Consider the following 25,750-nt stretch of genomic DNA (forward strand, 5'->3'; position numbering starts at 1 on the left):
ATACGTATGACTGCATTGCTCGGCCAAGCATGCATGTATAGTGAATAGGAAAAGGAGGCAATTACCTTATGTCTGGCTTGTTTCCCCAAGATCAAAAGTATCGGGCAGTTGAGACCCAACTTACCAATCCTTATCTCCTTTGTCATCAGGGGAGAGTCAGGAGGCCTCACCTGTATCAGATGGTCGGCCAAAGTTTTGGCCAACATAGATCTAATGCGTCCTTTCAGCTTTAAGAAATAAAGGCCATTGGGGGAGATTTATCACACTGGTGTAAAGGAAAACTGGCTTAGTTGCCCATAGCAGCCAATCAGATTCTATCTTTCATTTTACAGAGCTCCTTTGGAAAATGAAAGGTGGAGTCTGGTTGCTATGGGTAACTTAGCCAGTTTTCTTTTACACCAGTTTTGATAAATCTCCACCATAATGTGGATTTTTCTTCATGCGTCCTCATTTGTAGACTATCAGCTCAGCGTTCTGCCAGTTTGGCCTCATGCACACGACCGTTGTGTGCATCCGTGGCCGTTGTGCCGTTTTCCGTTTTTTTTCACGGACCCATTGACTTTCAATGGGTCCGTGGAAAAATCGGAAAATGCACCGTTTGGCAGCCGCATCCGTGAGCCGTGTTTCCTGGCCGTGAAAAAAATATGACCTGTCCTATTTTTTTCACGGCCAACGGTTCACGGGCCCATACAAGTCAATGGGTCCGTGAAAGAACACGGATCCACACAAGATTGGCATCCGTGTCCGTGATCCGTGGCCGTAGGTTTTAGTTTCATACAGACGGATCCGAAGATCCGTCTGCATAAAAGCTTTTTCAGAGCTGAGTTTTCACTTCGTGAAAACTCAGATCCGACAGTATATTCTAACACAGAGGCGTTCCCATGGTGATGGGACGCTTCTAGTTAGAATACACTACAAACTGTGTACAAGACTGCCCCCTGCTGCCTGGCAGCACCCGATCTCTTACAGGGGGATATGATAGTACAATTAACCCCATCAGGTGCGGCACCTGAAGGGGTTAATTGTACTATCATATCCCCCTGTAAGAGATCAGGGCTGCCAGGCAGCAGGGGGCAGACCCCCCCCCCTCCCCAATTTGAATATCATTGTGCGGCCCCCCCCTCCCCTGTTGTTAACTCGTTGGTGGCCAGTGTGCGCACCCCCCTCCCTCCCTCCCTCTATTGTTTTAATACATTGGGGCCAGTGTGCGCGCGCCCCCCCAACCCCCCCCCCCCCTCCCTCTATTGTTTTAATACATTGGGGCCAGTGTGCGCACCCCCCCAACCCCCCCCCCCCCCCTCCCTCCCTCTATTGTAATAATAGCATTGGGGCCAGTGTGCGCACACCCCCCCCCGATCATCGGTGGCAGCGGAGTAGAAGATTTTCATACTTACCTGGCTGCTGCTGCTGCGATGTCTGCGTCCGGCCGGGAGCTCCTCCTACTGGTAAGTGACAGCAATGCGCCGCACAGACCTGTCACTTACCAGTAGGAGGAGCTCCCGGCCGGACACAGAGATCGCAGCAGCCAGCAGCCAGGTAAGTATGAATCTTCTACTCCGCTGCCACCGATGATCGGGGGGGGGGGGCACACTGGCCCCAATGCTATTATTACAATAGAGGGAGGGAGGGGGGGGGGGGTTGGGGGGGCGCGCACACTGGCCCCAATGCTATTATTACAATAGAGGGAGGGAGGGGGGGGGGGGGTTGGGGGGGCGCGCACACTGGCCCCAATGCTATTATTACAATAGAGGGAGGGAGGGAGGGGGGTGCGCACACTGGCCACCAACGAGTTAACAGGGGAGGGGGGGCCCACTGGCCACCAATGAGTTAAAAACAGGGGGGGGGTCTGCCCCCTGCTGCCTGGCAGCACCTGCCAGGCAGCAGGGGACAGTCATGTACACAGTTTTTTTGTATATTCTAACCTGAAGCGTCTCCATCACCATGGGAACGCCTCTGTGTTAGAATATACTGTCGGAAATGAGTTTCACGATGTAGCTCATATCCGACAGTATATTCTAACATAGAGGCGTTCCCATGGTGATGGGGACGCTACAAGTTAAAATATACCATCGGATTGGAGAAAAATCCAATCCGATGGTATAACAGAACTCCAGACTTTACATTGAAAGTCAATGGGGACGGATCCGTTTGAAATGGCACCATATTGTGTCAACATCAAACGGATCCGTCCCCATTGACTTGCATTGTAATTCAGGACGGATCCGTTTGGCTCCGCACGGCCAGGCGGACACCAAAATGACTTTTTTTTCATGTCCGTGGATCCTCCAAAAATCAAGGAAGACCCACGGACGGAAAAACGGTCACGGATCACGGACCAACGGAACCCCGTTTTGCGGACCGTGAAAAAAAACGTCCGTGTGCATGAGGCCTTTGTGTGTTCCTTCTTTATCTTTTCATTACAGAGACAGTTGGAATGAGTTTAGGATTTTGCAGCACAGTCTATATAGTTACTATGGAAACTTAAGCAGTTCCGAGCCTTTGCAAAACGGGTACAGCTTGGACTGGTGCTTGTGCAGAATAAACGCTGACAGTTCTATGTATTTGCTTCATATATTTTTCAGGTTGCACATGTTAACAAGTTCAGTGAAAGCAGTGGCCTGGGCATAAGCCTTGAAGCTTCTGGTGGTCATCATTTCCTGAGATCTATATTACCAGAAGGCGCTGTTGGACGAAGTGGAAAACTCTACAGTGGGGATGAATTGCTGGAAGTAAGATATAGTTCAAGCATGTACATCGGAGACCATTTCATATTCTCTCATATATCTAAAAAGATGCTGGGCTAAAGCCACTTATGTCGGCAGTTAATGCGCCTGTAGGGATGGTCTCCTAGCTTTCTACATGGCCCGATTCCTTATAAGCGGTTGTTCTAAGTTATAAATTCCAAACCCTGCAGACGGAGACAGCTGTTGTAGATCTCATTGTACTCTTATTTCTAGAATAACTAATGCATGTAATATGGCTCTGCATTGTAAGGGCTCATGCACGTGACTGTGTGCAGTCCGGGAAAGCAGCCCGTGTGTCACCCTGACGTTGCGTCCTCTGACATGACCTCGCTGAATCATAGTGCTTTACATCATCATGTCAGTACAGTACAATAGATCTGTGGTCAGACGGGAACTCACTGCATTGTAAATCACCATGATGCAGTGAGGTCATTTTAGAGGAGCCAACCCATTGACAAAATTGCTTGTACCTTTCTGTTAAAGAAAAACCCGCAATGGTCACTGACAAAAGTTATAATAAATAAAAATGTACTGAAATCAGTTAATGAAAATCAGACATTGCTTTTGAATTGTGGTTCAACAGAATAATTTTAAAAACAAATTTATGAATCTGGCCTGGACAAACATGATGGTACCCCTAGAAAAGATTGAAAATTTGACCATAAGGACATGTTACACTAAGGTGTGTAATAAGCATCATAGGTGTCTTCATACTTGTAATCAGACAGTCTGCCTATTTACAGGGTGAAAAGTGGTCACCGTGCTGTTTGGTATCATGGTGGCTACCACACTGAACATGGACCAAAGAAAGCTAAGGAGAGCGTTGTCTCAGGAGATTAGAAAGAAAATTATAGACAGACTTGTTAACGGTAAAGGCTGTAGGACCATCTCCAAACTGCTTAATGTTCCTGCTGGGGTACTTTCACACTTGCTTTGCTGGATTCCGGCAATCTGTATGCAAATGGAAACCATTTGATCCGGTATTTTTTTAATTTTTTTTTACATTTTTAAAGGTCTGCGCATTTTAATGCCTGATCCGGCACTAATACATTCCATTGGAAAAAAATGCCGTATCCAGTATTCTGGCAAGTGTTCAGTTTTTTTTTTTTTTCTCCTTCCAAATACCGTAAAAGGACTGAACTGAGGACATCCTGATGCATCCTGAACTGATTGCTTTCTATTCAGAATGCATTAGGATAAAACTGATCAGTTATTTTCTGGTATTGAGCCCCTAGGACGGAACTCAATACCAGAAAACTTTTACACAAGTGTGAAAGTACCCTTACTACACTTATTAATTAGAAGTTTAAGGTCTATGAATTTGTAGCCAACCTCCTTGGACATGACGGCAAGAGGAAAATTGATGATAGATTGAAGAGACGGATGCTACGAATGTCAACCAAAGAGCCCAGAACAATTTCCAAAGAGATTAGAGGTGAACTTCCAAGGTCAAGGTACATCAGTGTCAGATCGCAGCATCCATCGCCATCTTAGCCAAAGTGTACTTTATGGAAGATGACCGAAGAGGAAACCACAAAAAAGTGACACTAGAGTTTACCAAAATGCATATTAACAAGCCACTAAAATTTTGGGAGAATGTCCTTTGGACAGTTGACATGGAGGAGGCTCGGTTATGTTTTAGAGCTGCTTTACTGCATCTGGCACAGGGTGTCTTGAATCTTAGCGGGGTACAGTGAAATCTCAATAATATCAAGGCATTCTGGAGAGAAATGTGCTGTCCAGTGCCAGAAAGATTGGTCTCCGTCACAGGTCATAGGTCCTCCAACAGTATATGGACTCGAAACACACAGCTAAAAACATCCAAGAATGGCTAAGAGTGAAGCATTGGACTATTCTAAAGTGGCCTACTATGAGCATCTGTGGAAGGAGCTGAAGCATGCAGTCAGGAGAAGGCGCTTTTCAAACCAGCTGGAGCAAATTGCTCATGAGAAGTGGGCCAAAGTACCTGAGGACATGTGCAGAATTCTCATTGAGAATTACGCTAATCACTTGATTTGACGGAAATCGGTTGCAGTGATTGCCTCAAATGGTTGTGCAACAAAATAGTAAGTTAAAGGGGTATTCCCATCTCAGACAATGGGGGCACTCTGCCCATACAAGTGAATGGGAGCGCACCTATTTATTTCTACGGGGCCGACTGAAATAGCCAAGCCAGTGCTCTGCTATTTTCAGCGGCCCCATAGAAATGAATGGAGGGCGGCTGCGGATGCGCAGTGTGCCCTCTGCAACTTTCAGGGCTCCATACTCTGTGTAGGTGCGGGTCCCAGAGGTGGGACCCACACCTATCAGACAATGGGGGCATATCCTAGCGATATGCCCCCATTGTCTGCGATGGGAAAACCGTTTAAGGGTGGCCTCATTTTTGTCCAGGCCACTTTCATGAGTTTGTTTTATAATTTATTCTGGTGAACCACAATTAAAAAGCAATGTTTGATTTTCAGAAATTTTTCAAGCTCTTTTAGTGACCATTGTGGGTTTTTGTTTCTTCAGTGGAAGAGTACCAACCATTTTGTCCTTGTGTGTACATGCATTGTTTTTGCTACGGGAATGGCTCTGGATTCCACCTTCTCCATTGAAATGTTGGAGATCCACACCGGATGTCCTTTTTGTGCTGCAGATTTTTTTTGTGGATGAAATTTCTTAAAATCTCATCAACCAGGCTGCATATTTGCCACACAAAAATCCACTATGGCTAATCCACACCACGTACGCCACATGAGTCAGGCTGGACATGGAGCGGAGCGTTAGGGGGAGGCCGCTCATGAAGAGGGTTGGCGTGAGGGGACAGGCAGGTAAGGGGTTAAGGATCGGAGGAGGGGTTAGGTAATGGCGCGTGTCGCCATGCGAACGGGGGAGGGGCTATGCGGCAGAGCGAGGGGGAGGCGGTGTTAGTGGCATTCGGCCAGGGGAGACGAACGGAGGAGCATGGCGGCGCCGGCGTGGTCTGTGGAGGAGATGCTGGAACGGCTGCGCAGGGAGGCGGAGGTGCGGGGGCCTGGCTGGTTGCAGGAGCAGGTTGGTGCGTGTGTCTTAGCTCCTGCAGCTACCCCCAATGTACGGGTGGTCCGGCCGCGGCGGGGCGTCCCGCCGGCGCGCCTTAGTCCGGAAAGCACTCCCAGGGTCCGGCGCCGAGTAGGGAGCCCCTCAAGGGACCCTCCGCGGCGGAGGGGGTCTGCCCGGTCTTCTGCGAGGCCCTCTCGTCGCGGGAGGAATCCCACCACACGGCGGGACCCGGAGCAGAGCGGGACGCCCCTTCCCCCGCTCTCTGCTGCCTGTCGGGGGGATGCAGGACCAGGAACGGTGGACCGGCCCAGCCCCGGTCCCAGCGGGCGGTCTACTCGGCTGTGTGAGGAGTTCCAGGTGGTTCTGGCTGCGCGGTGTGTGGAAGAAGAGCCGTGCAGGCCCAGCGAGGTTCCAGGCGACGGGGGAGCCGTGTCAGCGTGCCAGAGGCCTGCCAGCGTTGTCCAGAGGGCCGTGCCAGTCGTCCGGGAGGAGTTACCGTCGACGTCCAGGAGCAGCGCAGAAGGAGAGTCCGTGCGGCGGGAGTCAGGATTGGCGGCAGCGGGAGTCACAGCGCCCGTGGTGCCTGGTGAGCTTGCTTTGGGTCCCTTGTTAGCGCAGGGCTTCCCGGCGGGGGGTGCTGGGGGGGGGGGGGTGGCCATGGGGGATTTAGGTAAAGGATTGGGGCAGTTGTTGGGGGGTTTGGCGGGTTGGTTGGCTAGTCTGGGGTCAGGTGGGGTGTCTCCGTTGCCGGCGTGGGGGGTGCCGCCGGGACCGGTGGCAGGGTCGTGCGGGGGTGCGGTGTCTGTGGAGACTCAGGCTGGGGGGGAGGAGGAGGTGCAGAGGTTGGATGATCGGGCGCGTGGGGAAGTGTATGTGTGCTTTGAGGGTCCGTTGGGGGCCCATTTGAAGCAGGAGGTTAAGGAAAAAATCTGGAAAGGGGAGTATGTGGAGATATTTTCACTGCTCCCGTTGGAAAGGTTTAATTTGGATAGGGGTAAGAAGGATGAGGGGAAAAAGGAGGAGGAGGAGGAGAAGCGGCGGCATAGGTGGATTCCCCGCACATTTGCTAATTGGCTGCAGGCGTTTGCCATATTGGCAAGTGTGATTGGAGAGCGGTCCCCGGAATGTTGTTCGGCGTTGTTTTGCTAACAGGATGCTATAGGCGAGGCGTATAGGGTGTATGGCGGGGTGGGGTGGCTTCGCTATGACGAGCAGTTTCGGCAGCGGAAGGCGGTGAGGTCAGATATTCGGTGGGACCACAAGGACATTGGATTGTGGTTGAAGGTGACGGCACCACCTAGGTTGGGGCAGTCCTTTCGGGGGGAGCCCGGAGGGTCGTCTTCGGGTGCATTGGCAGCGGCTTCAGCAAAAGGGTTGTGTTTCCTCTTTAATGAGGGGAGCTGCAGATTCGGTGCTAAGTGCAAGTTTAAGCACGAATGCACGGGGTGTGGGGGGGCCCATGGAGTTAGTCGGTGCTTTAAGGGGGGTAGACAGAGGGGCGGTGATGGCGCTGGAAAAGGGGCGGACGCCGGTGCGGGTGGAAGAGATGCAGGGGTTCCTAGATAGGTACCCGGATCGGGCGGCGGCCAGGTTGTTGGGGGATGGTTTTAGGTTTGGTTTCCGCATTCCTTCGGTGGTAACGGCGGGGTCTAGGGTTCATAAGAATCTTAGGTCTGCGCTTGATCATGCTGCGGTGGTGACGGAAAAGTTGAGGAAGGAGGTGGAGTTGGGGCGAATGGCGGGTCCTTTTAGGGCGCCGCCGATTCTGGACCTTATGGTGTCTCCGCTCGGGGTGGTGCCGAAAAAAGAGCCGAACAAGTTTCGGCTCATCCATCATTTGTCTTACCCAAAGGGGGCGTCGGTCAATGATGGTATAGATCCCGAACTTTGTTCGGTGGTGTATACGTCATTTGATGCGGCTGTGCGCTGGGTGCGACGGTGTGGGCGGGGTACGTTGTTGGCGAACGTTGATGTTGAGGCGGCGTTTCGGCTGCTTCCGGTTCATGTGAAGAGCATGGGTTTGTTGGGTTGTTGTTGGGAGGGGGAGTATTTTGTGGATCGGTGTTTGCCGATGGGGTGTTCTCTCTCGTGTGCGTACTTCGAGACGTTTAGCTCTTTTTTGGAGTGGGTTGTGCGGGAGGTTTCGGGTTGTTCTTCGGGTATTTATTACTTAGATGATGATTTGGGTCTGGGGCCGGCGGATTCTCGGGTGTGTTCGTTGTTGTTGCACACGGTGCAGTCTGTGTTTGCGCGTTTTGGGGTGCCGTTGGCGGGGGAAAAGACAGTGGGTCCGGTGACGGAATTATGCTTCCTGGGGATTGTGATAGACACGGTGGGGATGGAGTGTCGGCTTCCGGAGGACAAGTTGCGGGATTTACGGCAGGAAATTGCTAGGGCCATTGGGCGGGATAAGATTAGGTTGAGGGATTTACAGTCGTTGTTGGGGAAGCTTAACTTTGCATGTCAGATTATGCCAATGGGTAGGATTTTTTGTCGGAGGTTGGCTGCTGCTACGGCTGGGGTGTCTGCGCCTTATCATTTTGTTAGGTTGCGGAAGGAGTTAAAAGGGGATTTGAGGGTTTGGGCGGAGTTTTTGGGACAGTATAATGGGCGGACATTGGTGATGGGGGAAGTTTGTGATTCCGCGGATTTTGAGTTATATACGGATGCAGCCGGGGGTGCTGGTTTTGGCGCGTATTGTCAGGGGCAATGGTGTGCGGGTGGGTGGCCGGAGTCTTGGGTGGTGCGGGGTTGGGTGAAGAATGTTGCTTTGTTGGAGTTGTTTCCCATTGTCGTGGCGGTTGTGTTGTGGGGGGGGACAGTTTGAGAATAGGAAGGTGCGTTTTCATTGCGATAACTTGGGGGTAGTTCAGGCTATCAACAGTTTGTCGGCATCTTCTCCTCCAGTGGTGCGGCTCTTACAGTTTTTGGTATTGCGGTGCTTGTCATTGAATGTGTGGTTGGTGGCGGAGCATGTCGCGGGTGTGTCTAATTCTGTGGCGGATTCTCTTTCTCGTTCACAGTGGGAGCGGTTCCGCCTTCTAGCGCCAGAAGCGGAGTTGGAGGGTCTGGAGTGTCCGTCATGGCTGTGGGGGATCTTGGAGGAGAGGTGATGGGGTTGCTTAGGGATTCGCTGAGCCCGGGTACGTGGAGGGAGTATGGTAAGGCGTGGGGCGTCTGGGAGGAGTGGATCGGGGGCTGGGGAGTCGGGGAGGAGGATGGGTGTGTTTAAGATGGTGATGTTGTTGGGGCATTTGAAAAGTGAGGGTTGGTCGGTGTCTAAGGTGAGTCGTTTTGTTGCAGGGGTGGCGTTCGGTTTCAAGATGCGGGGATTGGTGGATTTGACGAAGGGGTTCTTGGTGCGACAGGTGTTGAGAGGTTGGCGTAGGGGGGCGGGTAAAGTGGCTGATTGGCGGAGGCCGGTGTCTTTTGAGTTGCTGATGCGGTTGGGCGAGGAGCTGAGCGCGGTCTGTAGTTCTTGGTGGGAGTTGAGGTTGTTTAGGGCGGCGTTTGCGTTAGCGTTTTTTGGGGCGTTCAGGTTGGGGGAATTGGTGTGTGGTAGCGTCAACCGGGCGGGGGGGTTGGCGAGCGAGGATGTGGAGTGGGGACCGGGTTGTGGTTCGGATTCGTAGGTCGAAGACTGATCAGGAAGGCAGAGGGCAGCGGTTTACGTTGTTTCCTGTTCCAGGGTGCGGCATGTGCCCGGTCAGGTGTGTGGGGGATTATCGAGTGGGTGTGGTGCGGGATTCATTGCCGTTTTTCCGGCATGCGGATGGTTCCTTTTTGTCCAGGTTTCAGTTCGTTGCTGTTTTTCGGAAATGTTTGAGGGCATTGGGGGTTCGGGAGACAGAGTATTCCGGGCACTCATTTCGGATCGGCGCTGCGACTGAGGCGGCCAGGTTGGGGGTCAGTGATGAGGTCATTATGAGGATTGGGCGTTGGGAGTCGGTGCGATTTCGGTCTTATGTTAGGCTGGGTTTTTTGTAGTAGGGGCACAGTGATATGGGTTGGTGTTAATTGTGTTTTTGTTTGTTTGAAGGTTTGCCGGCGGCTTTGGTGTGGATTTTAGGTCATTCCTACGTCTTTTGGGGGGCGCTCCGGGCGGATGTGAGGCCGAATGGTCGGCAGCTGGGGTTGAGTGCTGAGGTGGCTACGGTGAGGTGGTTGGGGGTTAGAGGGATGCTTTGGGGGGGGGGGGGGGGTGTTGCGGGAGGTACAGAGGTTTGCTCGGTTGGATAGGGCCCCGGATGTGTTGGTGCTTCATGTTGGGGGAAATGACTTGGGGAGGCGCCCTTTTCGGGAATTGATACGGGATGTTAAATTTGACTTGTTGAGGATCTGGGCGTTGTTCCCCGGGGTGGTTACGGTTTGGTCGGACATCGTGCCACGTAAGTCGTGGAGGGAGGCACGGTCTGTGGAGAGCATTAATAAGGCCCGGATTAAGGTGAATAGGGCGGTGGGCCGATTTATGGCAAGGAATGGGGCTGTGGCGGTGCGGCATGAGGAGTTGGAGAAGGGTGTTGGTGCATTTTGGAGGATGGATGGGGTGCATTTGAACGCGGTGGGGACGGATTTGTGGTCGTTGGGGATTCAGAATGGAGTGGAAATAGCGTTACAGATGTGGAGGGACGCGCAGGTTTGAGGAAGTCAATCTGCGCGTTCTTGGAGGCGGGGGAGGTCCTTGAAGTGGAAAAAGATGGTGGTATCTGAGGATGGGAGGGCCCCGCGGGAGGGGCTGGACTCTCATGGAGGAGCTGGGATTAACGAACTAGGCGTCAATCAGTTGCTGCCTCCGAGCTGGGTTCAACGGCTGGGGGCAAGATGGAGTCGCAGGGTTTTTCCCGGTGTTTATGAGGCTATTGGGGCTTCTAGGACCTCCCTCGTCATGGGTTAAGTTATGTTAATTTATGTTAATTATGTTATGTATTTATTTAATAAACGGCTGCTGTGGCCGATTAAATCCAAGCGTGTGGTTATTTATGGGAGGGGAGAAAAGAAGCAGGTAGTAAGAATTGAAGGAACCGAACGAGTAGCCAATTCCCTCTTCAAGTCAGGCCGGACATGGAGCGGAGCGTTAGGGGGAGGCCGCTCATGAAGAGGGTTGGCGTGAGGGGACAGGCAGGTAAGGGGTTAAGGATCGGAGGAGGGGTTAGGTAATGGCGCGTGTCGCCATGCGAATGGGGGAGGGGCTATGCGGCAGAGCGAGGGGGAGGCGGTGTTAGTGGCATTCGGCCAGGGGAGACGAACGCCCACCCGCCCGACCCTAGTTGGGAGGTTTTTATAAAAAAAAAAAAAAAAAAAGAAAGGGGGGGGGGGGGGGAGAAAGGGATACGGATGGTAAGGGAATAGATGGTGGTGTGGTATGTGATAGGTTGTGTGATGTCGCGGCAGTCGAGGAGGCGGGGGAGGTCCTTGAAGTGGAAAAAGATGGTGGTATCTGAGGATGGGAGGGCCCCGCGGGAGGGGCTGGACTCTCATGGAGGAGCTGGGATTAACGAACTAGGCATCCATCAGTTGCTGCCTCCGAGCTGGGTTCAACGGCTGGGGGCAAGATGGAGTCGCAGGGTTTTTCTCGGTGTTTATGAGGCTATTGGGGCTTCTAGGACCTCCCTCGTCATGGGTTAAGTTATGTTAATTTATGTTAATTATGTTATGTATTTATTTAATAAACGGCTGCTGTGGCCGATTAAATCCAAGCAGTAGCGTTGTATGGTTATTTATGGGAGGGGAGAAAAGAAGCAGGTAGTAAGAATTGAAGGAACCGAACGAGTAGCCAATTCACTCTTCATGTACCCCCATCCTAGCTTTGCCCAATCTGATTTTACAGGCAGAGCATGGCAGAAATGTTTCCACTGAGTAGGTTTTTTTCTGGTTGACCGGAGCAGTTGTTTAGCACGTAGCGATATAGTAGAAGTACTGCTCATTTCTTTTACTTACTGCGTTTAAATTGTACTTTGTACAAGTAATATGTGAAATTGTATGTTATTGGACAATCGGAATTTGCCTTCTTTGTGTAGGTAAATGAAATAACTCTCCTGGGCGAAAATCATAAAGATGTGGTGAATATCTTAAAGGAACTGCCAATTGGCGTGACTATGGTATGCTGTCGCCCAGTACAACAGGATGCCAGCCCACTTAATGCTGAAGAACCATGCGTTTCTGAACAAGACATTCATCTCATTGATAAGGTATTTTTTAAAGAAAGTGCAGGAAGAAACCAAAGCTCTGCTCACCTTGACCATTAAGTGTCTGCTTTGTGGCAATTTTATGTTTTTGTCAGTATCGGTGCTGATGTGCTGGTTAGCAGTGCAATGCATCACCTTAGGCTATGGACACCTTTTGGATCCTTTTTGATATTGCATATAATATAATATGGGCTAAAAATATTTTTGTAATTGGTGTTTATTAAACATTTTGCACCACTTCTGCAGCTTGCCTGTACTACAGCAAAAATCAAGCTGCTTGTTCCCATCCAAAATCCATTCTGTCAGACAAGCGCTCTCCCTTCTTCTCCAGAATGGCATCTAAGCAGAATTATGCTGAGATATAACTTTAACTTGGATTTGATCTTACTTCACCCTAGATTTATCTTCATGAGAAGACAGGGGCTGGAGACTGAGATGCCAGAGAGCTCATCTAAACGACAGCTTGCTATGTATTGTATTATATACTAGCTGCAGAAGCCAAACGGTACAAAATGTTTAATAAAAGCCAGTTTCCTTAGGCCATAACACATGCAATTCAAGAGAAAAAGTTATCCAAAGGTGTTAAATCAGAACTTTGTGGTCTGGATTCCAATGTCTTACTGGTTAGCTTCAAATTGTTGCCATTTTTTCTCAGTCTACAATAGGGCTGCAGTAAAGGATTATTTTAGAAATCAAGTATTCTATCGATTATTTTTTTATGATTTAATCAAGTAATCTGAAAAGAAAAAATGAATTAATAGACTGTTTTCCTTTATAAAAACTCATCAGACCCCCTGCCATCAGTCCCCAACACCCTTCGTTCCCCCCTGTGCGATCAGCCCAAGTCCATCAGTTTCCCCCGGTGCCATCGGCTCCACTATTTCCCAGTGCCATCAGCTCTCCCCCACCATAGTGCCATCAGCAAACCCCCCCCCCCCCCCCCCCCCCCCGTGGAGTGTCCGGAGGCCCCTGCTGGAAAGGTGAGTATTCTGAGTGCAGTGGGAGACCACGGAGCGCTTCACTCCCGCTCTGTGGTCACGTGACACAAACGAATCCTCGATGCAAAAAAATTGCGTAGAATTACTCGATTTAGTCGAGTACTCGTTGCAGCCCTAGTCTACAATCTGTGTAACTAATTTAAAGGGGTTATGCCAGGAAAAACCAAATTTATCCACACGATAGGTGATCAGTGTATCATTTCTGGGACCTATACAGTGTTTTGTGCTGTACTGTGGTATTTGGCCTATTTTAAGTTCCCAGTCCGCCCCTGGCTGTATACATGAGGGAAGTCGTCATCCTGCCACTCTAGTCAGTGACATGTTGGCATGATGGCGGTTAGTGGCTAGTGCCGAGAGGCGGGGACATTATGAAGGCTCATATTATAGAAGGTGTACTATTATACTGCATTATATAACATGATGGAAGAACATTTCCTTACAGGAATGAAGCTGAAAGCCATGCAATTACCCCTGTGAATGTAAAGGGCCAGCAGCAGTTAATGTGGTAGAAAAATGTGCTTGTACATTGACTCTTCTCTCTTGTGCTGTGCATCGTAGGAGGATGAGTTTTCTAATACCCAGTTATCCACTCTCTGGAAAATACAAGAAGATGATCCTTTAATTCCTAGTCTAATATGCAGCAATGAATCCCAGGTAATGTGTGTATTGTGGTAAGAGCGCCACCTAGGGGTGTTTGGTCTAATGTTCCATTGTGCAGACCTTATCTAGCACCAGCTATTTCCACAGTAGCCTGTTGTGCCGGCTTGTATCCGGCCCAGTGTGTATAGAAGGATATAGGAAGGTTCTTGGCTTGTGCCCTTACCCACTATCTTACCTGCACAAATGCCATAGAGTGAATTAAAGCTGAATGCTGTAGGGTTCCCAGTCTATGCGATGTTAAAGGGGGTGTCTCTGAAATTGGACCATCCAAGAGCATTTGATAAATGATGTGTATTAGTAACTACCTTTTTTTTTTTTACTGTTCGTTAACAAGAAAGCATATTTTTGCCAGTGCTCAACCCCCATTATATTGGTTGATGGCACATTTTACATTTTTTTTGCATTGTCCTGATAATAACATAATGGCTTCATTATGTGAAATGTAAACCTTCAAAAATCTTGTGCGGTTTTAGCTTCAAATCGACTTTGGTGGTACCATCGGCTCCTCGGAAACTGATGACTTAATCATGCCGCAAGGTGACGAAAGTCCGAGCGTTGAAGATACACCCGGATCACCCTTGGCAATGTGGGAGACTGAAATTCAGAACATTGAACTTGAGAAGGAAAGCCTAGGGCTTGGTTTCAGTATATTGGATTATCAGGTGTGTTCTTTGGTATGCTTTGTATCGGAGTCTGTATTCCCTGGGACCCTGACCTTATACTGCGTAACTGGTCAGGAACTAGAGTGAGATTTACAATTAAATGGGTTCTCACCGGTTATGAAATGATGGCCTGTCCTAAGCTGCAATACCAAGCACAGCCACTACAGTATGTTGTGCAGTAGAGAGCAGTGTAAGCGCCAAAGTGGCTGCAGAACTCATCCCCACAGAGTAGTGGGGGGACATATGGATAGGTCGTCCATATTAAAAACCTAATCCCTTTAAGCAGAAGTAATCCTGCCACAGATGTGAACCAGGTCCAGGCTGGACCGAAACGTTGGCTATTTAATACTGAATCATTATGGATGGATGAAATAAATTCCTGAATTGCAACATATTAATCCGAGTGCTGTGATGCTCTATATTATTAACTAGTCCTAAAAGATAACATGTCAGTAGAAGTAGGGGGTTATCCAGCAAGGGCATTTCTTTTCCTTTTAGTTCTCCAAGTCTGGTGGTGATCGGCACCCCCTCGGCACACCTTCTCCTTCCAGTCAATGCCACTAGATACACTAACATGCACAGCCACTTACATGCCTTTTGAGTTGAGTGAAGGCTCCCCACCGGTCAAACATTGATGGCTATAGAGTTTATTGCTGTCTCTGCTGTTCTACAATTGGCACACGGATGCCTCTCATTGTAAGGGGAAGTAGAATTCTAGCATTTGTTTCCCGCTATCCCCATAATTGTGTGAATATGTATCTCGATGTTTCAAGTTCCCTGCGGACTGTCCCTAGTAGTAGTTCTGAGGACCCTTTTCTCTTCTCCCCTTGGACAGAATTGTACTTTGGACATTCCAACCCTTTGTTCATAAAACACTCTATTGTATCTTTTATGCATAATGTTTGCTAGTTTTCCCTTGCATGCCGACATAGCGTGCGTGACAATTTACTAAGTAATGCCTTTTATTAACCGTTTCACTTAGGATCCCATTGACCCAGCGAGCACAGTGATCGTCATCCGGTCTCTAGTGCCTGGAGGAGTTGCAGAGCTAGATGGCCGACTTTTGCCTGGTGACCGCCTGATGTTCGTCAATGACATCAATCTGGAACATGCCACCCTGGAGGAGGCTGTTCAGGCACTTAAAGGTGCCCCAACAGGAACAGTTAACATTGGAGTTGCCAAACCTCTGCCAGTAAGAATATTTTCATCTTCTGTATTATACTTGCCAGCTATTTTAATGGTTTTTTTCGGTACCCAGTCAGCTCTTCTGATATGGGAGGTTTAGTAATAATTGTAATAAACATCCCCACTAATGGAGCAGAACACTACATTGTTCTATTCCTCTGCTATTCCTCCTAGAAATTTATGAATTAATTGTCAGCTGCATGTTACCAGTTTGGGGGTGTCCTTACACAGTCTGACACCATCTAGTCAGTTCTGTTAGACTGTGTATGGGTGCATCACTTTGGTACCACCCAGTTGTCTATTTGTTCTTAAATTTCTAGGAGTAATAACAAAGAAACAACACAACAATGTTTTAAGAAAAGGTGCTCCAGAAATGTCATTTCTTGGGGATCCCTTTTGAAGATTGACACTTTTCTTGAAAGTTTAAACTTTATACTCTCCAGAAATACTGATCTACATCCTTTCCAATGCCTGAGTGTTGTTGTTGCGTCTGAGTTTCTGTACAAAATGCATGCCGTTCCCGCTAACAAGCAGTATTTACTACTATATGCAATACTCCAGAATGTAGCAGTGAATTACCACTGTATACAACTAGTCTATGCTGTATCTGGTTAGTACTAAACATACCTTAAGTCATATTTGGTTTATATTTCTAGGTTGTATGAAACCATATAGAGCCATTTGACTTACAGAAACAGACTAGCGCAAAGAGTTTAGAGACTTTCTGCTTAAGGTGGTCTGTCAGCAGTTTTACCATACAAGACTGCTGACAGCTCTGGTTAGGGGCTGGGGAGAGCAGTACAAACATACCATTTGTGGAGCCTCGCTATCAGGGTAGTAGTATAAATATGAAGTTCAAATCTGCCAGGCCCTGCTTCAGCGAGTTCCCTGGAGGTGGGGCTTCACTGTAAGTGCTCTCACAGCCCCTCCTCTCTGCTCTTATTGACCCCTGTAGTGGTCTCCTGGTTGGATTCTACAGTTGTCACACAGCACAGTGGAAAAGCTGTGAAACAGCTTAATGCAGATATCACTTCACAGTCAATCACCGCTTCCTGGGCACTTGCAGGAGCAGAACCTGGCAGAATAAAAGTTAATGCTCACACTAACCCTGATAAAAGATCCAGAAAATGTCCACCCTAAGACTAGATTCCATGGTACTCAAGGTTAAACATAAAGTCCCATTTATTGTAATGTATACATAAAGTGCATAGGTATAATAGGGAGGAAATTTACAGCATGCAGCCAACACAGTCTCACGTCGTTCAACACATTCTTCAAAAAGTTTGTACTGCTCTTCCCGATACAAAACTGCTGACAGACACCCTCAAGACTGACTAGCTTGTGTTCAGTTGTTGTTTTTAATATCTTTCCACTCGCTGTCCTTTCCTTTCCTTTCATGGTGACCTCCTTGTTTCTGCAGATATCCCCTGAAGAAGGCTATATCTCTGCTAAGGATGACTCTGCTTTCTACACTGCACACTCATATGATGAGGAAGGGTCCAGTGATGCTCCTCTTTTCCATGCTGAGCTAGCTTTGGTTAGTGCCAGAAACCTCACTAAACCTTGTCTGTGAAGGTTCTCATTTATCCAGGTCATGGTATATCTGTAAAGAAAAAATCAAGGCAACTGGACGTACTGTAGATTTCTTGAAAACGTTTCACTCGTTCTTCCAACGAGCTTTTTCAATTCTGAGTGACTGTACAAAAAAATTCTGGGAATAAATATGTAACTGAATCAACATCTGGTAATTATACCCAGCATTGGGTCAAAGGTGTTGATTCATTATCCTAATTCAGTAGGTGATAAAGACTTCCCAGAAAAAGGTGTCAAGACAGCATTGTATGTGGCAGACAATAGATGTCTAACCCCCCGCCTCTATTCAAGCTTGGCTTCTCCATTTTTACGTAGATGGCCTCTTTCACGCCTCGTTTGTACCAATCGACCTCCTTATCCAAAACACGTACTTGACGGTCTTCAAAGGTGTGACCTGTTCCTTTTAGATGTAAGTACACGGCTGAATCTTGACCAGAGGTTTTGGCTCTTCTATGCTGAGCCATACGCTGATGTAGTTGTTGTTTTGTTTCGCCGATATACAGTTCTGAGCATTCCTCATTGCACTGGACTGCGTACACAGGTCACACTTTTGAAGACAGTCAAGTACGTGTTTTGGATAAGGAGGTCGATTGGTACAAATGAGGCGTGAAAGAGGCCATCTACGTAAAAATGGAGAAGCCAAGCTTGAATAGAGGCGTGGGGGGGGGGGGTTAGACATCTATTGTCTGCCACATACAATGCTGTCTTGACACCTTTTTCTGGGAAGTCTTTATCACCTACTGACTCCAATTAGGATAATGAATCAACACCTTTGACCCAATGCTGGGTATAATTACCAGATGTTGATTCAGTTACATATTTATTCCCAGAATTTTTGTACAGTCACTCAGAATTGAGAAAACTCGTTGGAAGAACGAGTGAAACGTTTTCAAGAAATCTACAGTACGTCCAGTTGCCTTGACTTATTCTTTACAGACTTACTAAACCTTGTTTTTAGGAATGTTGTGAAGCCATGGAAACGTGAAATGGTTTGACTGTCTTTGTGTTTGTTCCATAGCCAGGTGAAATTTTCAGTCTTTAATGCATGATACTCTGATTTCTGAGCTTTAGTTGAATATAAACCCAAGCCTGCTTTCCTTTAACGTATCCATTGCACATTAGATTAGTGCACTCGTACAGAACATGTGCCACGAGTACCAATGAAGTGACTGCATGATAAGATTTCTATGATGAGATGAACCATGGCATGGTAATGCACCTCCTTGTCATAATCCCCTTTTCTGACATGTCTGTTTTAGTGCCTACTTGAATTTCCCATGTAATAGCAATTCTTGAACATCTATTCTTATGACACGATGTTGTGCCATCTCTTTATTATTCCTGCTAGAAATTATGAATGAATTGCTAATAGTTTGCGATAAAGGATCAGGTATTGGCTACCAGTTGGGGGTGTCCCTGCACAGTCTGGCAGTGGAAGCACTGATTGGCTAATTTCAGACTGAGCACCCCCCCACCCCAAACTGGTATCACCCATCTGGACCTTCACTGCAAACTGCCAGCAACTTATAAATAACTTCTAGCAGTAATAATATAGAATATAACAATGGATGCTTCAGGAAAAGGTGCCTGTCTGATGGCCAGGATCGTGGGAGTGCACACGCGACCACCGCTGCTGGATTGCAGGATGGTTGTACCGCCTGAAAATGAACAGTGTATAATGTGATGGAAAAAATGAATCCAGCCAGCAAAGGAGGCAATATGGACAATCAAAATACATTAGAAAGTACTAAATGGAGCAACAGATTAGTTGCTGACTGATAACGAAGGATCATGACTGTCAGCATACAGGATCAGGGTGTATGTTCAGTAACCTATACAGCTTGCTTCCTTTTGCTACTATGATAGAGACTGTCACTGGTATAAAGGAAAGGGGGTGGGGGGGGGGTCGCTGGGTTGTACCTATTGAGAGCTCTGATGGTATCTATAAATATCATATGTTAAACAGTTGAGTACTTTTCCAGTAGGTGCTGAAAAATCTGGATTAAATGTATATTTCCTTAAAGGGGTGTTCCCATGGCGGCAGTCCTTTTTAGCATCTATTTATTAACAATCCACTGTTCTCTTCCAATGGCCCCATTCACTGTTTGGCAGTGGGATCTCGGGAGCATTCACATTAGTGCTTGAGCTCCCTGCCTGGCCACCTCTCTGCGTCTCTGTTGAAGTCTATAGGGTGCCTCCAAGGTATGTGCAAGAGCGATGGAGCCATTCTATAATGCTATACAGGGCTTGTAGCTTTGTGACTGCTACCAGATCATACTGCCAACGTATGGTCAGGATCCAGCGAATATGAAGCCACAAAAAGTCCTGGCTTGAAAATAGAGTTGAGCACAGCAGTAGGTTTCTTTTGTTAATAAGCATTTAAGCCGGACAACCAACTGCCTGAGATGGGGTTGTCCAGGCTTTTAATATCCTCACCCGGCACCCCCCGCCAATCAGCTGTATGAGGAGACAGCGCGCACAATGTGCACTCGCCGTCTCCGGTCTCTCTTCCTGTCTGCTGCTATGGTCTTAGCCATAGACAGCAGCGGTGAACAGGAAGAGACTGGAGACGGCACATACGCACAGTGCACGTCGTCTCCTCATACAGCTGATCGGCGGGTGTTGGACCCCGCTGATCTAATACTGATGACCTATCCTGAGGATAGGTCATCAATATTAGAAGCCCAGAGAACCCCTTTAAGAAAATAATTGCTCTCTGCTCCGTTTACAGGGAATCTGTTATTGGTTTTATGCTGCTAGGTTCCAACAGCTCCAGCGCCTGCCAATGAGTCCCCATATCCATGAGCTCACGGCTCTCCCTACCCACCTGCCTGTGATTGACAGTTTTTTGTTTTTTTTTTCCATATGAATCAGCAGTAGGTGGGTGGGGAGAGCCAGGAGCCCATGGATATGGGGACTCGTTCGACATGCGCTTGAGCTGTTTAGCACAAGATTTTAGCAAAATTGCTGGGTCAGTTAAACAAAGGGACCCAGCATTTTGCTAAGGGGATCTGTCACTAGTTTATGTTGCCCTTAGTTAGGACAGCATAAAACTGGTGTCGGATTCCCTTTATGTTAATTTGCCCTTTTTGATGCAGGTGGAGACCAATGATGCTGACCTACCAGGAGAATGTAGTTTAGAATCTCGCTTTCCTCTTGATGATGATGACCGCTCTCTTCAGGCTTCTATGTTAGCCTTGCATGGCAGTGCCTGTAATGATGACCTCCTTAATGTCTTCAGCGATTGTTCCTTGCAGGTAAGGAGACTTTTATAAGCTGTGCCTTCACATAGATTCTGCTCAGTAGCTGATATCAACTTAGGCCCTTCATTTTCATGCTTGATGAATGTCCCAGTGTTGGACCCCACACCAATCTTCATGTGATAGTACTTGCTAGCGATATAACATATCAGGTATTGAAATCCATTAGTAAGCTTATGCGTGTCTCTTTAAATAGGATGTCTCTAAGGAAGATGACAGCTTTCATTCAGCACCGGAAGTCCAAACTGGAAAGCTAGCTCTTCAAAAGTCCACTCTAACGTCTGAACTTTGGGCTACATCAGCATCGGTTCTGGATTTTAAGTTGCCTGCCAAAGATTTATATAACCTTAATCTTAGCCCAGCAGAAGATGCTAAAAAAACTGGAATGAATATTGGTGGTTCTTCTGATTTTAAGGAGCCTTCAGGAGATGGTGGTCTTGACAAGCGGTTTGAATGCACATCATCTGGCTTTGGATCTGAAATGCAGTCATCTGGTTCATGGGCTCAGTTAAAGACCCATGGAACCGCCACCACTGCTGTCCTTCCTGACTCTCTCTTAAAGGTAACACAGTAGGGGATTACTGGTATTAACCAGGTAGAACGTCCATCTATCAGGAACTAGCTTTTAGTTTTTGGGCACCCCAAGTATTTTTTTGAGATGTGTTGATTTTTTTTCTACATACTGATTCTCATTGGATGTTTTGGGAAGTAGCCATAATACATCAATTGGCACTTAATGGGGTTGTCCGAGAGTTTTAGAAATTTAAAGTAGATTCAGGATATGTTAAAATAAAAAAGCAACCTGACAAATCCCCCGCTGCTCTCGTGCCGATGCTCTGGTGCTTTGTTTTTTTTATTGCCTGACGTGAAGACATGCCATAAATTCACCTTAAAGCAGGCGAAGTGACGAGCTGGACAAACACCAGACATAAACGCTGTTGGAAGCAGAGGTCACCAGTCCAGAAAATCCCAAATTCTGGAATACAGACCAATTCAAGAAAAAGGTTACAGCATCCATGGGTGAATGAAGACCCATGTGTAGGACATGTTAATAAATAGGATTTCTTTCACTGATGGATGCAATTGCACCTTTTTCCTGACCTGTGCTTTATGTCCGTTTGACTGCTGCCACCAGTCACAGGTCTCAGCGGTGATGCTAACATGTATGGTAGTGCTGACTGCTGAGGTCAGTGATTTGCTGCAGTGGTTATGTGGATGTATGTGACATCATCGCTGGGAACCACAAAAATGTCGGTGCAGAAGTGGTAGGTGATTAACAGTTGAGTAATGGTGTTTTTTTTTTTTTTTTTTTTTTTTTTTTTCCATTTTAGAACTTTTTTTTTTTTTTTTAGCAGTGATACTGGAAGTGGTTTATTACATTGTTATGAATGAATAGGTTGGAATAGCTAGCAACACTGGCATGTCAGCTTTCATGTGACCCTCATTTGCTGCTTAAAGTCCAAATGAAATATTCTCCAGTGGCACTTATATCTGGTATGAAAATGGCTTTTATGTCGGTACAAATGACAACGTTGAAATGTTTCGGCCCCTATAGACAGTTGGCTTTGAGCTGCAGTGTTGACAGATGTAAATTTATTCTCACGTGTCACACGAAGTGTCTTTCCACAATAGGCTGCTGGATATTCATCTGGGAGAGAATGCACCGAAGCCAGTGAAGATTGTAACACCAAAACTGTCATTAAAAACACCTTTGAGAAAACAATTACTGTAACCAGAGGAAACTGCAGCCTCGGTGAGTTTTGTGAAAAGTATTGGGTTTTTTATTCTATCCCTTCATTATAATGTCTAAGGGCATAATATGACACATCTGTGTAAACGGAAACCGTAATGCAGTGCCCGATCTATCACATTATCGCCACCAGCCGCACCCAACAGACCCCATCGAGTCATAATGGGGTCTGTCAGGTGCCTTCATGATGTCTGTCATTTTGCCAGAAAAAAATAACTGGAGATGTAACTTCATCTCCAGTGAAACCTGCTGATGGAGCCTCCTACACAAGTGTGCTCTTCAGTTCTTTTTACTTTCCAAAATTTTTAGAAATTAAGCAGAATCAAAAAAGTTATTAAATCCTTTTAAATGGCTAAAAGATATGCAGCTAGATTTCAATAGGCAGGTTCCACATCCAGAATTATCTGCAGAATTAGACCATTAGTTGCTTCAAAATCCATAAGGAGCATTTGTCCTAAAATGAATGAAAAAAAAAAAAAATGTAAATGTTTGTCCCTGAGGTCACTTATAATTATCATTAAGATTTAATTTTTATGTGTTGGCTTGCATTTCTGCATGGGAACCAAACAACTATTTGACAGTCGCTAATGGCAATCATTACAGTGCCCACAGGAGTGATCAACCCCTCTTACACCCACCCTGAATGTCATATAGGTCTTCACTGTTAGGCAGAGTTACATTTACCTGCTTGTGTCAGTCTTCACTGGCATTATATTCACAGACTTGTAAGATCAGCATGAGTATTCTTATGGTTTTAAGCAAAATGAAGAGACGTATTTGTTGGTATTGTGGAAAGACACAGAAGAGAGCATTCTGATGCATAAATCATATCATAAACGAGGAAAGTGTTTGTATTGTTCTGTCTGGATTCCTGCAAAACTTGAATTTTCTGAAAAAAAATAAAACACACAGCAAGCCTCAAAGAAAGTCCCTGTAATGGAACAGTCATAGAACTGTGGCTATAAATGTGGCGAGATTTCTGTTCAGCCATATCCGGTTTCCTGGTGTACGTGGTGGATAAAAGACACTAGCAGATGTTCTGTATCAGCAGCATCGAGTGTGTTAATAATCCATGATTAGAGTGGTCTGTTCTCCAGACTCTGAGCCTGGACATCTTGGCCTGGAACCATAGTGCAATTGTGATATTTTTAGCCCTGATAAATGACACTTCCAGCAAGCAGAAAGGGTTTTTGTCAGCATGATCAACCCTATTAAACCAGACATACTGCCTGGTAGGGCTCATCATGCTGATTAAAACAACACCTTTCTATTGTGTATATGATAAACAGCTGCAGAGAAATCTGTGGTTTATTCGTAAGCAGATAAGTTCAAGCACCAGGAGGCGGGGCTGAACCCTTGTAGAACTGCTTTTGTAACACCCCCTGTGCTCTGCACACTCCCCCCCCCTCCCTTTAATTAACAGGGTTAGATATGAGCATGCTGAGGGCAGAGCTGTGTTCTAGCATCTACATATAATATACACTATGTACTATAGCCTCACCACATTGAGATTCGCTCGGAAAGTTAATCTACATATTGCTGCTTTATTCACAATCACAATATATTTATAAAGACACCAGTAATGTGTTGGCTTTATAAGCACAGAAAAGACATACATCTCTATATAGTAATGCTATAGCTTGATGGTTAAGTGATTGGTTTTGTAAAACAGTAATATGTAGATTAGCTTTCTGAGCAGATCTCAATGTGGTGAAGCTATAGTACATAGTGTATATTATATGTAGATGCTAGAACACAGCTCTGCCCTCAGCATGTCTAGCCCTGTCAATCAAGGGGAGGTTGAGTGTGCAGAGCACAGGGGGTGTTACAGAGCAGTGCTCAAATGATTCAGCATATGAATAAAAACACAGATTTAGCTGCAGCTGTTTAGCATACAGGCAAAAGAAAGGTACAGTTGTAATTAGCATGATGAACCCTACAAGCCAGTATGCCTAGTTTTATAGGGTTGACCCTGATCGCAGACCCGCTTCAAAGCCGTTGTCTAGTATTAGGAAAACAAGGCTGCTTTTTTTCCAGCACCACATCTGACCAGAGGGTAAGGACTTATTCGCACGTCTGTGCTCATGATGAGGTCTGTGAGAAGACGGTTAGTGTTTCATTCGTGAAGATGTCTGTGAAAGGTCCATATGTAATCAATGTGTCTGTTTTTTGCCCTCCTTTTGTTATCCGTATTCCACATACACTGCTGGGCTGAAAATGAGTTTCCACTGCATCTTCTACCAATGGTGCTTGAAAATCACTGACAGAACATGGATGCTATCCATATTGTGCTTGTAGTTTTCACGGACCCATTGTCTTCAGTGAGCTTGTTTGGTCTGCACCACAGACCCAAATGTTGCATGTGTCTGTGGTTTTTCCACTGATGTATGAATTTATAAATTAAAGGGGTTGGCCATTTTACTCACTGTAGTACATCATAAAGTCCACAAACAAATATCCAGCACACCATGTATCTATCATCCTCCGTGCACGGAACGAACCAGGCAAGTTCTACGGACATAAACAATGTAAAGAAAGTTCCAGCACTTGTAAATCATTTAGTTGCTTCGTCTTTATTTTTGGTAACAAGTTACAGCATGCGGACACCACTGCACAACTGAAACGTTTCAAACTGTAGCTTTCTTAGGCTTCGTTGACATCACCGTTCAGCCTTTCCGTTCTCCTGCTCCGTTTAGGAGCAGGAGTACGGAAAGGACGGAAAGGCACATAACTGACGCCAAACTGAGTCAAACGGAGCCCTTAGGACCCCATAGACTATAATGGGGTCCGTTATGTTTCCGCTCAGAAGATGATTTTTAAGCGGAGACAAAAGTCCTGCATGCACAACTTTTGTCTCCGCTTAAAAATCATCTTCTGAGCGGAAACATAACGAACCCCATTATAGTCTATGGCATTGCTGGCCAACCTGCGGCTCTCCAGCTGTTGCAAAACTACAACTCCCAGCATGCCTAGACTGCTTACAGCTATCAGCCTACAGCAGGGCATGGTGGGAAATGTAGTTTTACAACAGCTGGAGAGCCGCAGGTTGGCCAGCCCTGGTCTATGGGGTCCTAAGGGCTCCGTTTGACTCAGTTTGGCATCAGTTATGTGCCTTTTCCGTCCTTTCCGTTCTCCTGCTCCTAAACGGAGCAGGAGAACGGAAAGGCTGAACGGTGATGTCAACGAAGGCTAAGTCGTAACTGTTTACGACTAAGAACGCTACAGTTCGAAACGCGTCAATTTGCGGTGGTGTCCACATGCTGTAATTTGTTACCGAAAATAAAGATGAAACAGCGAAACGATTTACAAGTGCTGGAACTTTCTTTACATTGTCACTGTATTACAGTCAGCAAGGGTAATATGGATGGAAGTTGCTTAGCACATCAGAAGCAATGACTGTTGTACAGTGAGTAACAGAAAAACTTTGCAAAGTAGTCAATCCCTTTTAAAGTCAATATGTCTGTGTGCTGTCCATGTCCCCTATTCCGTGATTTGTGAATAAGGCCTTAATATGGCGAGCTACACAGTAGGGTCACAAACACACGAGGCTCCCGAAACAGCGCCATATATAGTGGCACACACCTGAAGCAAGCACAAGGATATAATGATGAGACGTTGTTTTGTTGCAATATTGGGTAGAGTAAAAACCAACAAAAACATCTAGTGAACGTACACTCTAAATCAAAACC

General features: G+C 46.8%; 1 protein-coding gene across 6 annotated transcripts in view; it reads left to right on the top strand.

Moving 5' to 3' along the window:
* Positions 1–25,750, top strand: part of MPDZ (multiple PDZ domain crumbs cell polarity complex component) — a 171,741-nt gene that overhangs the window by 54,189 nt on the left and 91,802 nt on the right. For all 6 annotated transcript variants that reach the window (XM_044272308.1, XM_044272325.1, XM_044272334.1 and 3 more), the window contains exons 14-22: positions 2,583–2,729; positions 11,786–11,956; positions 13,510–13,605; positions 14,085–14,273; positions 15,256–15,465; positions 16,879–16,995; positions 20,150–20,308; positions 20,508–20,873; positions 21,944–22,064. In XM_044272308.1, the coding sequence (XP_044128243.1) occupies positions 2,583–2,729; positions 11,786–11,956; positions 13,510–13,605; positions 14,085–14,273; positions 15,256–15,465; positions 16,879–16,995; positions 20,150–20,308; positions 20,508–20,873; positions 21,944–22,064 (1,576 nt within the window). The remainder of the gene's footprint in view (positions 1–2,582; positions 2,730–11,785; positions 11,957–13,509; positions 13,606–14,084; positions 14,274–15,255; positions 15,466–16,878; positions 16,996–20,149; positions 20,309–20,507; positions 20,874–21,943; positions 22,065–25,750) is intronic.

Source organism: Bufo gargarizans, chromosome 1 (assembly GCF_014858855.1).
Source record: "Bufo gargarizans isolate SCDJY-AF-19 chromosome 1, ASM1485885v1, whole genome shotgun sequence".
Lineage (NCBI taxonomy): Eukaryota > Metazoa > Chordata > Amphibia > Anura > Bufonidae > Bufo > Bufo gargarizans.